The following is a 12,292-nucleotide window of genomic DNA, read 5'->3' on the forward strand; positions in this document are numbered from 1 at the left end:
CATGGCTTCTAATCTCTGGTCTGCCGCTGCCTTCCTGTATGGCCTCGGCCTAATCGCTTAGTCTCTCTCTGCCTCAGTTTCCCCATCTGTACAATGAGGATAATAGCCCTGCCCTACCTCCCCAAGGAGTTGTGAAGTTAAATACAGTAAACATTAAGAGGTGCTCAAATGCTACCGTGATGAGGGCCAGATCAGTGCCTTAAATCTATTCATTTCTTTGTTAGTAGACTGATTATGGGGGGTTCGCCCACATCTGTTATTGGGGTGACACATTAGAAGCAGAGCTAGGAGGAGAGGAGTGGGCTCAGTGCAGCGCATAGAAATCTTTTTAATCTGGATTGAGGTTTTTCCCCCCTCAACAGATCAGATCTTTTCATGGAAAATGCCCCTGAGGGAGAGTGGGCCCCCATTGCCATCAGAAACCTACAGTAGATTTAGCCTCCCCTTGTATGAGCCTGGCTTCCTTAAATCCTAAGTGAGCACCTTATCCGCGAGGCCATACATCCTCCTCAAGACACCTATGGCCAGCGATTCCTTTTCAATATCTTTCAGTGCAGTAATGACAGCGAAGACTCTTATCATATCCATCACCACAACCACCATGGAGCTGCTGATCATCGGAATGCTCGTGGCTGGGGCAGCAGGTAGGAAAAAAAAGTCGTGAGAGATGCCAAAGTGGGGTTGGATGAGAAGGTTCTGCAATTTCAGGGCAGGAATGTCTTCCAGACGTTGCTTAAGGTGGGCGGCTGGTTATGAAAAGCCACCTTTCTGGCAGTCCCATTATTGATTCCACAGTGCCCGTCATTAAGGTTGCAAAAGGGAATTAATATATTCAGGCCTCGTATCTGATTATTCTCTATTATTTCTAGAGCAGGCATGGAGCCATGATTTCACAATCTGTGTTCGTCTCGAATCAGGGCAAAAAGAAAGAAATCTGACATTTGCCACAAAATAAAATGTTTTCTGTGGGAAAAAAAAAATCTTTTTCACTGAGATTTCAATGGCTTTAAATTTAAAGCATGTATAAAAATATATAACTTTTATATAGCACCATTTGTAACATAATGTTAATTCTTTAAAGAAAAACTTTGATAAGACAAATCAAAATGGCCCTTTTGGATAATGTCCAATGCTCTGGTCAGACTGCCTATCCCATGAAACACCATGCACCTCTTGGTGAGGAGATGCTAGTGCATCATGGGAGTCCCGGGCTGTGAGGCATCATGGGAAATGAAGTTTGATTGTGGAGCCCAGCCCCTACAGGAGAATGCTTTGCTTTGATCTTTCTTTTTTTTAAACGAATTTGCATCACAATCAACACGTTCCCTTGGAAATTTTTAACTTTGGCAAAATGACATTTTCCAATGGGAAAATGTTCCACTCTAAAAAGTTTGACAGCTTTCATTATTGGTGTTGTGGGAGAGCCAGGAAACCCTAGTCACTGACCAACCCCCTATTCTATTGAGCATGTGCAAAGTGCGATTTCCAGAGGCTTTTAACTTGACCAAATCTGGGTGAATTTTCATGGGAACAACGAAGGGCACCTCCGACTCAAGGGCTATTTCTTTGCAACATTTCATGTTCCTGCTGCCAAGGCGCTAGAGCGCTTCAAAAAGTGTTTGGAGAACAGTTTGAACATTGTAAAAATGCCCTATCGTTCCCTGACCTCTTTCTTGAAAATCGCTGAACGGAATCTTTCCAAAGCACTTTCAGAGAGCAAGTGTGGAAAATCCCAGCCTGAAGAGTTAAAGTTTGGTGAAACTTTCAGCAACTGAAAACAGGGTTTTATCATGGAAAGTGTTAGGCAACCTTGACTCTAGGTGTTGTTATCAACCCCTCCTACAGTCGTTTATAATTCCTGCCAGAGCAAGTTGGTTTTACATGTAAATTCTGCCCACCCAAATATTCAGCTCAAGCAATTTCTAAACATCATTAGCAGAGAATACAGCTACCCTGTGACCCTCCGATCCAAAGAAGAATTATTTCTGCCCTCCACCCTCCAAAAAGTTTCACTTTTCAGGAAAAAAATTGAAATCTGAAACATTCTGATCTGGAAGTGCTTCCGCAATGCATCATGGGAGCTGTAGTATACGGGCTTGAGGCCCCTATCCTCCTCTATTGGCCAAGCTCGCTGGTTGGACTACGTCTCCCATGATACACCATTAATAGTAAGGGGAGATAATTGTATTATGGGAGTTCCTGGCTGTGATGCATCATGGGAGATAAAGTCTCACTGTGGTGCACAGTCTATAGAGGAAAATGGGGCAGCCAGACTGCAACACCACAGAGGCATGCCAGAGGTATTTCTGAATAAGATTATTTTGGGTTTGGTGTGTTTATTTTTCTTGGACAAAATAATTCAAAATTTTCTACAGGAAATTGAAAATCTCTGTTCTGGTGAAACCCTGATTTTCATTCAAAGCACAGTTTCTATCCATCCCCATCAATGTTGCCCCCGGTCAGCTCATCTGCATGGATAGGATCCAGGACCTCAACATCTAAAACCACAAGCGTTTCCTCTCTGAATGAAAGGATCAAGCTCTATGCACCTGCATCTTTGGGAGTGCAGTTGTGCAGAAACTGGAATCTGCCAGACATTCTGAGATTTTGACATTCATTTTCATTCCAAATTGGAACCATACCAACGAATTTTGAAATTTCCAGCAAGATGACATATTAAAAAAAAACGTTTCTGATAGATGAAAATGTTTCATTTTGATACAGTTGAGGTATTTGGTTCCCATTTTTAATTCATAAAGAATTAAAAGAAACTAAATAAGATTGTCAAATATCGAAACAAAAAGTCTTTTCAAAATGAAAATTGAAATGTTCCACTAGGATCATGTCAATTTCTTGCCAAACAAATTTTCAGTGAAATCAACATGTTCCCTGGGAAACATTTCCATTTTGACAAAACAGCATTTTCTGGTGGAAAATGGTTCCACTGGAAATTTTCCAACTGGCTCTACCCCCGAGCTTATACCTTTGGTGTAGCTATTCGGTATGGACACTATACTTGTGTCGCATGCACTACATACACTGACTTTCTTGAGGAAAATCAACTAATAACATCTCTGATAACACAACGCATGGAATAATATTGCTAGTGCTGGATATGGAACGGAAATGGACCATGGAGGGTTAATTTGAAGTACTGAAAAGGCTATTGGCCTATGTATATTGTTATCAACTACAATATTCTGCCGTTCTGTGCGAAAATTTGCAAGATGGGCTCGGGCAAAGACTGCAGCTGGGGATATGCAGCTTTTGCATCAAGATTCTTCACAAATGCAGACTACAAACGCATGCCACTTGAGAAAAAAAGTCTGGGCAGTCACACTTGGTCTTGAAGCTTCTCACAGCTGCGTCTATGGATCATTCGCGATTGAAATAATCAATTTCAAAGTGGTGTGCCATCTCAAATCCCAGCGCTCACACTTCAGAATTGTGACTCCACTGCTGAATTCACATCAGGAAGTCAAATCATTGCAGGATGATGCATTGGCCAAGATCTGAAATAAGACCTGACCTGCCAAGACCATGTTTCAGAAACTAAATACAAGGCTGACTTCCACATCAACATTCTCAGCTGGTGTGTCACCTCACATGTGGGATATGTGACTACATGCTACCGCAGAGGAAGAGATAGGAAGAGATGCGCTACACTGTGGATGGAAAAAGCATTTCATGCCTAAACAGATAAGCCTTCAGTGGCAGAAAACGTTCTCCTCCAAGGGAAGTGTGTTAAGCTTCCATTTATCCCCAGGGAAAAAAACAAACAAAAATTCCAGGATTTTAAAGTTAATTCATGAAGGACACATGGGTATGGGAAGTTGCAAAAGGAACGAGCAAATTTAACTCAATGGTGAGTGTATGTTATAGATCAGTGGTTCTCAACCAGGGTACATGTACCCCTGGAGGTACACAGAGGTCATCCAGGGGGTACATCGATGCATCTAGATATTTGCTTGGTTTTACATAGGCTACATAAAAAGCACTAGCAAAGTCAGTAGGAACTAAAATTTCATACAGACAATGAGTTGTTTATACTGCTCTACATACTGAAATGTAAGAACAATATTGATTTTCCAAATTTATTTTAGAATTATATGGTAAAAATGAGAAAGTCAGCAATTTTTAAGTAATAGAGGGCTGGGACACTTCTGTATTTTTATGTCCCATTTTGTAAGCAAGTACTTTTTAAGTGAGGTGAAACTTGGGGTTACGCAAAACAAATCAGACTCCTGAAAGGGATACAGTAATCTGGAAAGGTTGAGAGACACTGTTATGGGTTCCCAATCCACGGAAGTTATGAGCATGTTAGACTTGATTCTGAGTGACAGGGGGAATTTGGTAGCAAATCTCAAGGTGGAAGGCAATTTGGGTGCAAGTCATCATGAAATGATAAATGATAAATTTCATGACTTTAAGGAAAGGAAGGAGTGAAAGCAGCAGAATGAGGACACTGGACTTCAAAAAAGCAGACTTTAACAAACTCAGAGAACTGGTAGGTAAGATCCCATGGGAAGAAAAGAATAGCACAAGCATGTAGGAACAAAATCAGAAGATCTAAGGCACAAAATGAGTTAGCAAGGGACATAAAGGCAATAAAAAGAAGTTCTTTAAATACATTGGGAGCAAGAGAAAGACGAAGGAAAGTGTAGGTCCTCTACTTAGCAGGGAAGGAGAGCTAATACCAGATGACATCAATAGAGCTGAGCTATTTAATGCCTATTTTGCTTCAGTTGTCACTAAAAAAGTTAATGGACACCAAATACTCAACACATTTGATACTAACAACAAAGGGGAAGGAACGCAAGCCAAAATATGGAAAGAACAGATTAAAGAATATTTAGCTAAGTTAGGTGTGTTCAAGTCAGCAGGGCCTGATGAAATTCACTCTAAGGAATTTTAACTTAAGAAAGTAGCTGAAGCAATCTCAGAATCATTAGCAATTATCTTTGAGAACTCCTTGGGGACAGGTGAGGTCCCAGGAGACTGGAGAAGAGCAGACATAGTACCTATCTTTAAAAAGGGGAACAAATAGGACCCGGGGAATTAAAGACCAGGCAGCCTAACTTTGATACTTGGACAGATACTGAAACAAATTATTAAACAATCAATTTGTAAGCACCTAGAGGACTATAGGGCTATGAGGAATAGCCAGCATGGATTTGTCAAGAACAAATCGTGCCAAACCAGCCTAATTTCCTTCTTTGACAGGGTTACTGGCCTAGCAGATGGAAGGAAGCAGTGGACGAGAGATATCTTGATTTTAGAAAGGCTTTAGACACAGTCCCATGTGACATGATCATAAGCAAACTGGGGAAATGTGGTCTAGATGAAATTACTAGAAAGTGGGTGCACAACGGGTTGAAACACCATGCTAAAAGAGTAGTTATCAAAGTTTCACTGTCAAATTGGGTGGGTGTATCTAGTGGTATCCCACAGAGCTCAGTCCTGGGTCTGGATATTTAATATTTTCATTGATAATTTGGATAATGGAGTGGAGAATACACTTCAAAAATTTGTGGGTGACACCAAGCTGGGAGGGGTTGCAAGCACTTTGGAGGACAGGATTCGAATTCAAAATGACCTTGACAAATTAGACAATTGCTCTGAACTCAGCAGGATGAAATTCCGTAAAGACAACTGCAAAGTACTTCACTTAGGAAAGGAAAATCAACCGCACAACTACAAAACGGAATATTTGGCTAGGTGGCAACACTGCTGAAAAGGATCTAGGGGTGACAGTGAATCACAAATTGCAGATGAGTCAACAATGTGATGCAGCTACGAAAAAGGCGAATATCATTCTGGGACATATTAACCGGAGTGTCATATTTAAGACACGGGAGGTCGTCCCGCCCTCCGCGGCACAGGTGTGGCCTCAGTTGGAGAACTGTGTCCAATCCTGGGCGGCACACTTTAGGAAAAATGTGGACAAACTGGAGAGAGTCTGGAGGACAGCAACAAAAATGATCAAAGGTTCAGAAAACCTGACCTACAAGGAAAGGTCAAAAACTGGGCCTGTTTAGTCTTGAGAAAAGTAAACTGAGGGGGGACCTGATAACAGTCTTCAAACATGTTCAGGGGTGGTATAAAGGGGTCCAGTGATAAATTGTTCTCCATGTCTACTGAAGGTAAGACAAAAAGTAATGGGTTTAATCTGCAGTTAGGGAGATTAGATATCATGAAAAACTTTCTAACTATAAGAGGAACTGAGCTCTGAACAGGCTTCCAAGGGAGGTTGTGGAATCCCCATCACTGGAGGTTTTTAGGAACAGATTGGATAAACCCCTGTCAGGGATGGTCTAGGTTTATTTGGTCCTGCCTCAGTGCAGGGGACTGGACGAGACGACCTCTCGAGGTCCCTTCCAGCTTGACATTTCCATAATGGTATGATTTTGTCAAAACCAAAAGGTTCTGATCAACCTGAAATGGATTTCCTCCCGCCCCCAGAATTGGTTTCACCAGAAATTTTTTTAGGGGAAAAATTGTTTCCATGTTGGAACAGAGAGAAAAAAAATCAAAATTGTTGGATTTCCTATAATCCGGAAAATCTGCATCCTTCCCTGCTCCAGCCCTGATCCCTGGTAGAAGAGATGACCAAAAGATCATAGTAGGACTGAAAGGGACCTCCTCGTGTCCAGTGCCTGTTACAGGAGGCAACTCTGTCGTATAAACATATTGAGTTCCATCTTCAAACTAATGAGTATTTTTGCCCCCCACTCCTGTTCCACAACCCCCCTCCTCCCATAATTAGTAACCACCTTCTCATTCTCAGCCTAGATTTATTCATGGCCACTCTATCCCCATTTGTTCTTGTGCCAACGTTGCCTCTAGCTTTTCCCCCCGCTGCATTTACAGAGAGTCATCAGATCTCTTTTCAGCCTTTGTTTTAGGTTCAAGAAGCCGAGCTCTTTCTGCCTCCTCTTGTAAGATTGGCCCTTCGTCCCCCTGATCATCTTAGCACCCTTCTCTACACCTGTTCCAGTTGGAATTCCTCTTTCTGGAACATGGGTGACCAGAACTGGAGGTTTTCCCAGGGGCCTTAATGTGTCCCGATCACGGCCGGAAATACCTCGCCAGGACCGTCCTCCGATCGCCTCGTTCTTTTGCACAGCCGGGTGCTAGTGACGGCTCACGGTCATCCTGCCACCGGCTAATCCGTATGGCCATGGCTGATGGTCACTCCACTTACTGAGGACGCTTTCTCTCCATTGCAGCATCAGAGGGAGAGGAACCGCGGATCATTGGGGGGGGGCCCTGCCCCATCGGCTCACGGCCCTACCAGGTGGCTCTCCTCAGGAACGGCAGAATCTCCTGTGGCGGGAGCCTGATAGACCGGAAGTGGGTGCTAACTGCTGCCCACTGCAGTAGTCAGATCAGGTAAGTCAAAGCAGTGGTGAAGGGAGAGAGTGTGCTGCATGGGGATAACCCACATCCTCATCTTCTTCCTTGGTGTCCCCTATCCATGCCCAAGTCTCTATCTGCACCTCTCCCAGCCCCTATCCCCATCCACCTCCATCTTTTTCCCAGCCCTCAAATCATTTTTGTGGCTCTTTTCTGCACCTTCAGTGGTTTTCCAACATCCTTCTTCAAACAAGCCTGCCCCGGCACAGGATGCAGCAAGCCAGCATCGGTCTCCCCAATGGCGCGTGCACAGGGAAATTCCCCATCCGCTCGCTAGCGTCAGCCTCGTCGCTTTGCGCTGGCGACTCACATGGAGGATGTGGGTGGAATTTTTCTCATAAAATATTTCCCCTCCTTCCCCCGTCGAAAAGTGCAGATTCGGCAATGGGGAAACATTTTGCAAATTCACTTCCATTTTGTCCACTCGTTGGCTTTGAAAAAGAAAAAGCTGGGTTTTTTAAATCGCAGTCGCCTCTCCCCTTTAAATTTCATCCTCAGATATATTTCCTGACAGCTGGAGGTTGACTGGGGACAAGACAACTGGGTTCCAAATGTGGCTCTAGTCGCAAAAAACTGAATCCTGTAAAAATGGAAAAGTCAATCCCCATCAAACATTGATGCTTCGCTCAGCGATAGGGCTGATCTGGCAGCACTTGAATGACTGGCGTGCCGCAGAATGGGCGCACCCAAAAAATGTCAAGCAATTCGGGCTGATTTTTTAAAGCTCTATCATTACCGCAGGTCCGGAAGATAGATATGTTGTTTCCCCTTCCCTCCTTTTCTCCTAACTCCCTTGGTGTATTAGGATGAATCTGGTCTACTGGTTGTATTTGGAAAAACTAATTAAAACATATAAATAATCATTTAAATAATCGCAATATCTCGTCGACATTTTCAGAATGTTTTGATTTTTTTGAGATAAGTTTTTCTTTCAAAGTTCCCTCTAAGTTTATTTTCAGAAATGTTTTGCAATGTTCGAAACAAACTTTTGCCCCCGACTTCTCAATTTGTGGGAAAAATTGAAATCTTTGACCCAGATTTGACTCTCTGAAATTCTCAGTGCTCGCACATAGGTTTAACTAGGTCTGAGCAGGCCACAGGAACCAGGATAAGGCAAAAGTCAAAATAACAGTGTTAAGTGGATCCCAAAACTAGCAAGTGTGAAAAATCAGGACTTTTTTTTTGGGGGGGGGGGGGTGATATATAGTTGCTTATATAAGACAAAGCCCCTAATATAGGGATGATCCTGATATTATTGGACATCTGGTCACCCTACCCAAAAGCCAAGGACAAGGAATTCATGACTTTTGGTGCAAAAAGGCAGCTTTGATAACACAAAAATGTCCCACAAATTCATGGTGAGTTCACCAAATTGTTCATTTCAGCTGTGTGAAGCCAGGAGCAAGAAATCATAGTGTCAGTAACACTGGCTAAGAATGTGTGGAAGGAGGCTATGCCAACAGGGAGGAAACTAACAAAACACAGGGAGGAAACTAACAAAATATGTTGTGCACATGTGGCCTGAGAACAAAGCATGATACCAAAGGCGGCTCGTGAACCGCCGGTCTGGCTGGGGAGGCTAGTCCTGGCCCCACCCCTTCCGCCCAAAGCTCCGCCCCTTCCCTCCTTCCCATCAGAGCCCCGCCCTGGACAGCCCGACCACCAGCCAGGCTGACCAGTTCTGGGTGGGACCAGTGCCAGAGCGACCCCAGAGCCTGTGCGCCAGCGCTGCCCTGCCCCACCCTGTCCCAACCCACCCTGGCGCTGGCCTGCCTGCCCCAGCACCAGAGTGTCAAGTGGCCTGAGCACCAGGCGGGCCAGGTGGCCCCAAGCCTGGAGAGTCGGACTGGGCCGGCCCACCCCAACGCTGCAATGCCTCTCTCTCTGGCTGGGCAGCCACCTGCACCCCAGCCCCTGCCTGCTTCAGCAGAGAGGCAGCGGGATGAGAGAGCCAGTGCTGCCAGGCCCACGCCAGCAGGACACAGCAGGAAAGGGGCAAAGTGTGGATGGAGCCACGCCTGACTGTCAGGAAAGGCAAAGCCTTCCCTGGCCTTATATACCTGGTGCCCATGCATGGTAGGTATAGGAACTGGGCCTGAAAAATAACCGGGCGAACCATAAAGTGCATGAGACAATGTAAAATGGAGAACGCATTTATCAGATTAGGGCTAAACTTGTATACAAGGTACCAATACTTGTATAATTGTATGGATTTGGGATATGCCCCGTGCCCACCCCTTACACGCAAGTCTGATCAACTCTATGGAGTCTAAGTGGAGGCCAAGAAAGAAATAAGATTGGATGATCGGAGATCAGAACTGAGTTCTTGGGGAACCAAGCTGATGAGGTCTTGGAAGCTACCTCAACACTGAAACCTCTATGATTGGCCCAATTCTAGTTGAATACCCATCTATTGATCTTTTCATGTGGCCTCTCTCCATGTAGATCACTGCAGGTGCGTCTGGGGGATTATAATCTACGCATGAACGAAGGCACAGAGCAGATACGAAAAGTCTGCAACTACTTTGTGCACCCTAAGTATAACCCCAAGCCTCGTGACAACGATTTCATGCTTCTGGAGTTGGATGAGCCCGCTCAACTCAACAACCACGTGAACACAATCAGCCTGCCTACCAGTTGTCCCGCTCCTGGAAGCCCATGCAGCGTGTCAGGATGGGGCACCATTAGTTCACCCCAATGTATGAAGTGCTGGGTGTAGATGGGGTGGGGCTGAGGTCAGGCTCAGTTTGGGGATGGGAGTGGAAGGTCTTTAAGGAGACCTCGTTAACAGGCTGTCAAAGGTCTTTGGCTTCTCCTGGGGGAAATTTTCCAACTGAAACTATTATTAGTGAAAAATGCAGCTTCAACATCACCAAATGTCCCACCAATTCGTGCGATTTCATGAAATTGTTCATTTCAGAAACAATGTTCTGAAAAAAGTCAAAACTTTGCATTTTGAAAACACTGAGTCACAATGGCTTGATTTTTTTTTTTCTGTTCAGAACATTTCCTTATGTAATTACCCTTCCTTTTGTTTTTAAACAATTTTAAAGTGTTACAAACACACTTCAAATAACAATGAAATATTATACTAGAACGTAAAATACTGGATCTAAACGAAACAATTACTTTGACCTGAAATGAGGTTGGGTTTTTTTCCTGGCTTCTCTGTTGAATCATCAAAAGTTTCCTGTTATGCAAAAGGAATGGGGCCAGATCCCAGCTGGCGTCAGTTGGCCATAGCTCCATTGGAATCACTAAGGCCAGATCCCATCCGGTGTCAATCTGCCGTAGCTCCATTGGAGTCAAGAGGGCAGATGCCAGCTGGTGTCAGTTGGCCATAGCTCCATTGGAGTTAGTGGATCTATGCCAGTTTACACCAGTGGAGGGTCTTACACGTCTCTTGCACCTTGTACCCTACTCATGAACTCTTGTTTTTCTGTCATTGCCCAGGGAGGTTCCCAGACATCCTACAGTGCGCAAAGGTCTATATATTCAACCAGGCCACGTGCCAGGCAAGTTATCGAGGCATGATCACGGACAACATGCTGTGCGCTGGCGTGCCACAGGGCGGCATAGACTCATGCCAGGTAAGGAGGCCTCCTGGAGATCAGGGCAGGTGCAGCTGTGACTGAGTTCCTGGGTGTCGGAGCTCACCCCGCTCAATACTCTCACTTTGTACTCTGATCATCCCCCACTGCCCCTAAATCCTTCTCGGCATGCTGCTGGGGGGCAGGTGTCACTCGGCCCCCGGCCCCAGCCAGCCTTCATGCCCCGTGGAAGAGCAGCCAATCTGCCCTCCGTCTGCACCAAGCCTGAACTGCTGGGCTTCCCTCACCGTACGGCCACCTCCTGGGCGTGACCCCCAGCACAGGTGTGACCACTTGAACCATTGCTGCTCTTTAAACCCTTCCTGTCCATCAGTGTGTCTGTCTGTCTCTCTCTCTCTCTCTGTCGCCCCCTATTGGAAGAGATGGCCCTGACGCGTGTCTTTGTCCCTGTCGCACCCTAGTGGAAGGGATGGGCTCTGATCTCTGTGTGTGTGTGAGTGCGTCTGTATGTGGGGCATTTGATGATGGCTCTGCATTGTCTCCACAGGGTGACTCTGGTGGCCCACTGGTCTGCAATGGAAAGCTGCAGGGCGTGGTCTCCTGGGGGACGTCCGTCTGTGCCTTGAAGGGACAGCCTGGGGTCTACGCCAGTGTCTGCAAAGTTACCGAGTGGGTGAGGAGCACCATAGGGAAGGGGTACACCGGATTGAACTGAGAGCTCACAGCGTGTCACGCCTGCTGCAATAAACCACCACATACATGCCCCAGCTATCCCTCCCCTCATCTCCCTGTGGCCCCTGAAGGTGCGATTGGGACAGGGACCAGCCCAAAGCAGCAAACAGTTACAAGCCAGGCCTGACACAATCCTAAAATTGGATTTAAAATGTGTAACTGAATCAAACCGAGGATTGTGAGATTGCTTTAAAAATCATGAAATTAACCTAAATAATCACAAGGCTGCTGCTTTACAAATCATGACAATGGCTTAAAATGGGGGAGATTGGCTTAAAAACCATGAGGCAGCCAGACGTTCACAAGATTGGTTTAAAAATCAAGAGGTTGACTATAAAATCGTGAGACTTGATTTAGAATTGTGGGATCAGCTTGAAAACCACGAGACTGCTTTTAAAAGCGTGCGATCAGCCTGACAACAGGGAGACCAGTTTAAAAATTGTGAGACTGGTTTTAAAACACCAAAAATAGCACACAGGCATTTGATCTGGTCTCGTGCATTGATACGGGTTGCTGACTGCCTTTAACTGCTCTGAAGTCGGTCTCGTGGAGTTCAAACTTTATTGTGCGGCATCACAGCAACGCAGTTACAG

General features: G+C 45.2%; 1 protein-coding gene across 1 annotated transcript; it reads left to right on the forward strand.

The window, feature by feature from the left end:
- Positions 1-601: 601 nt before the first annotated feature.
- On the forward strand, positions 602-11,682 carry LOC137149428 (trypsin-3-like). The gene is made up of 6 exons (XM_067542948.1): positions 602-644; positions 2,920-2,928; positions 7,230-7,392; positions 9,862-10,115; positions 10,870-11,006; positions 11,515-11,682. Exons 1-6 carry the CDS (start codon positions 602-604, stop codon positions 11,680-11,682), a joined length of 774 nt encoding a protein of 257 aa, XP_067399049.1.
- Positions 11,683-12,292: the final 610 nt, after the last annotated feature.

The sequence above is a fragment of the Emydura macquarii genome, unplaced genomic scaffold (assembly GCF_026122565.2).
Source record: "Emydura macquarii macquarii isolate MOO-44397 ecotype Brisbane River unplaced genomic scaffold, CSIRO-AGI_Emac_v2 contig_746, whole genome shotgun sequence".
In the NCBI taxonomy this organism is placed as follows: domain Eukaryota; kingdom Metazoa; phylum Chordata; order Testudines; family Chelidae; genus Emydura; species Emydura macquarii.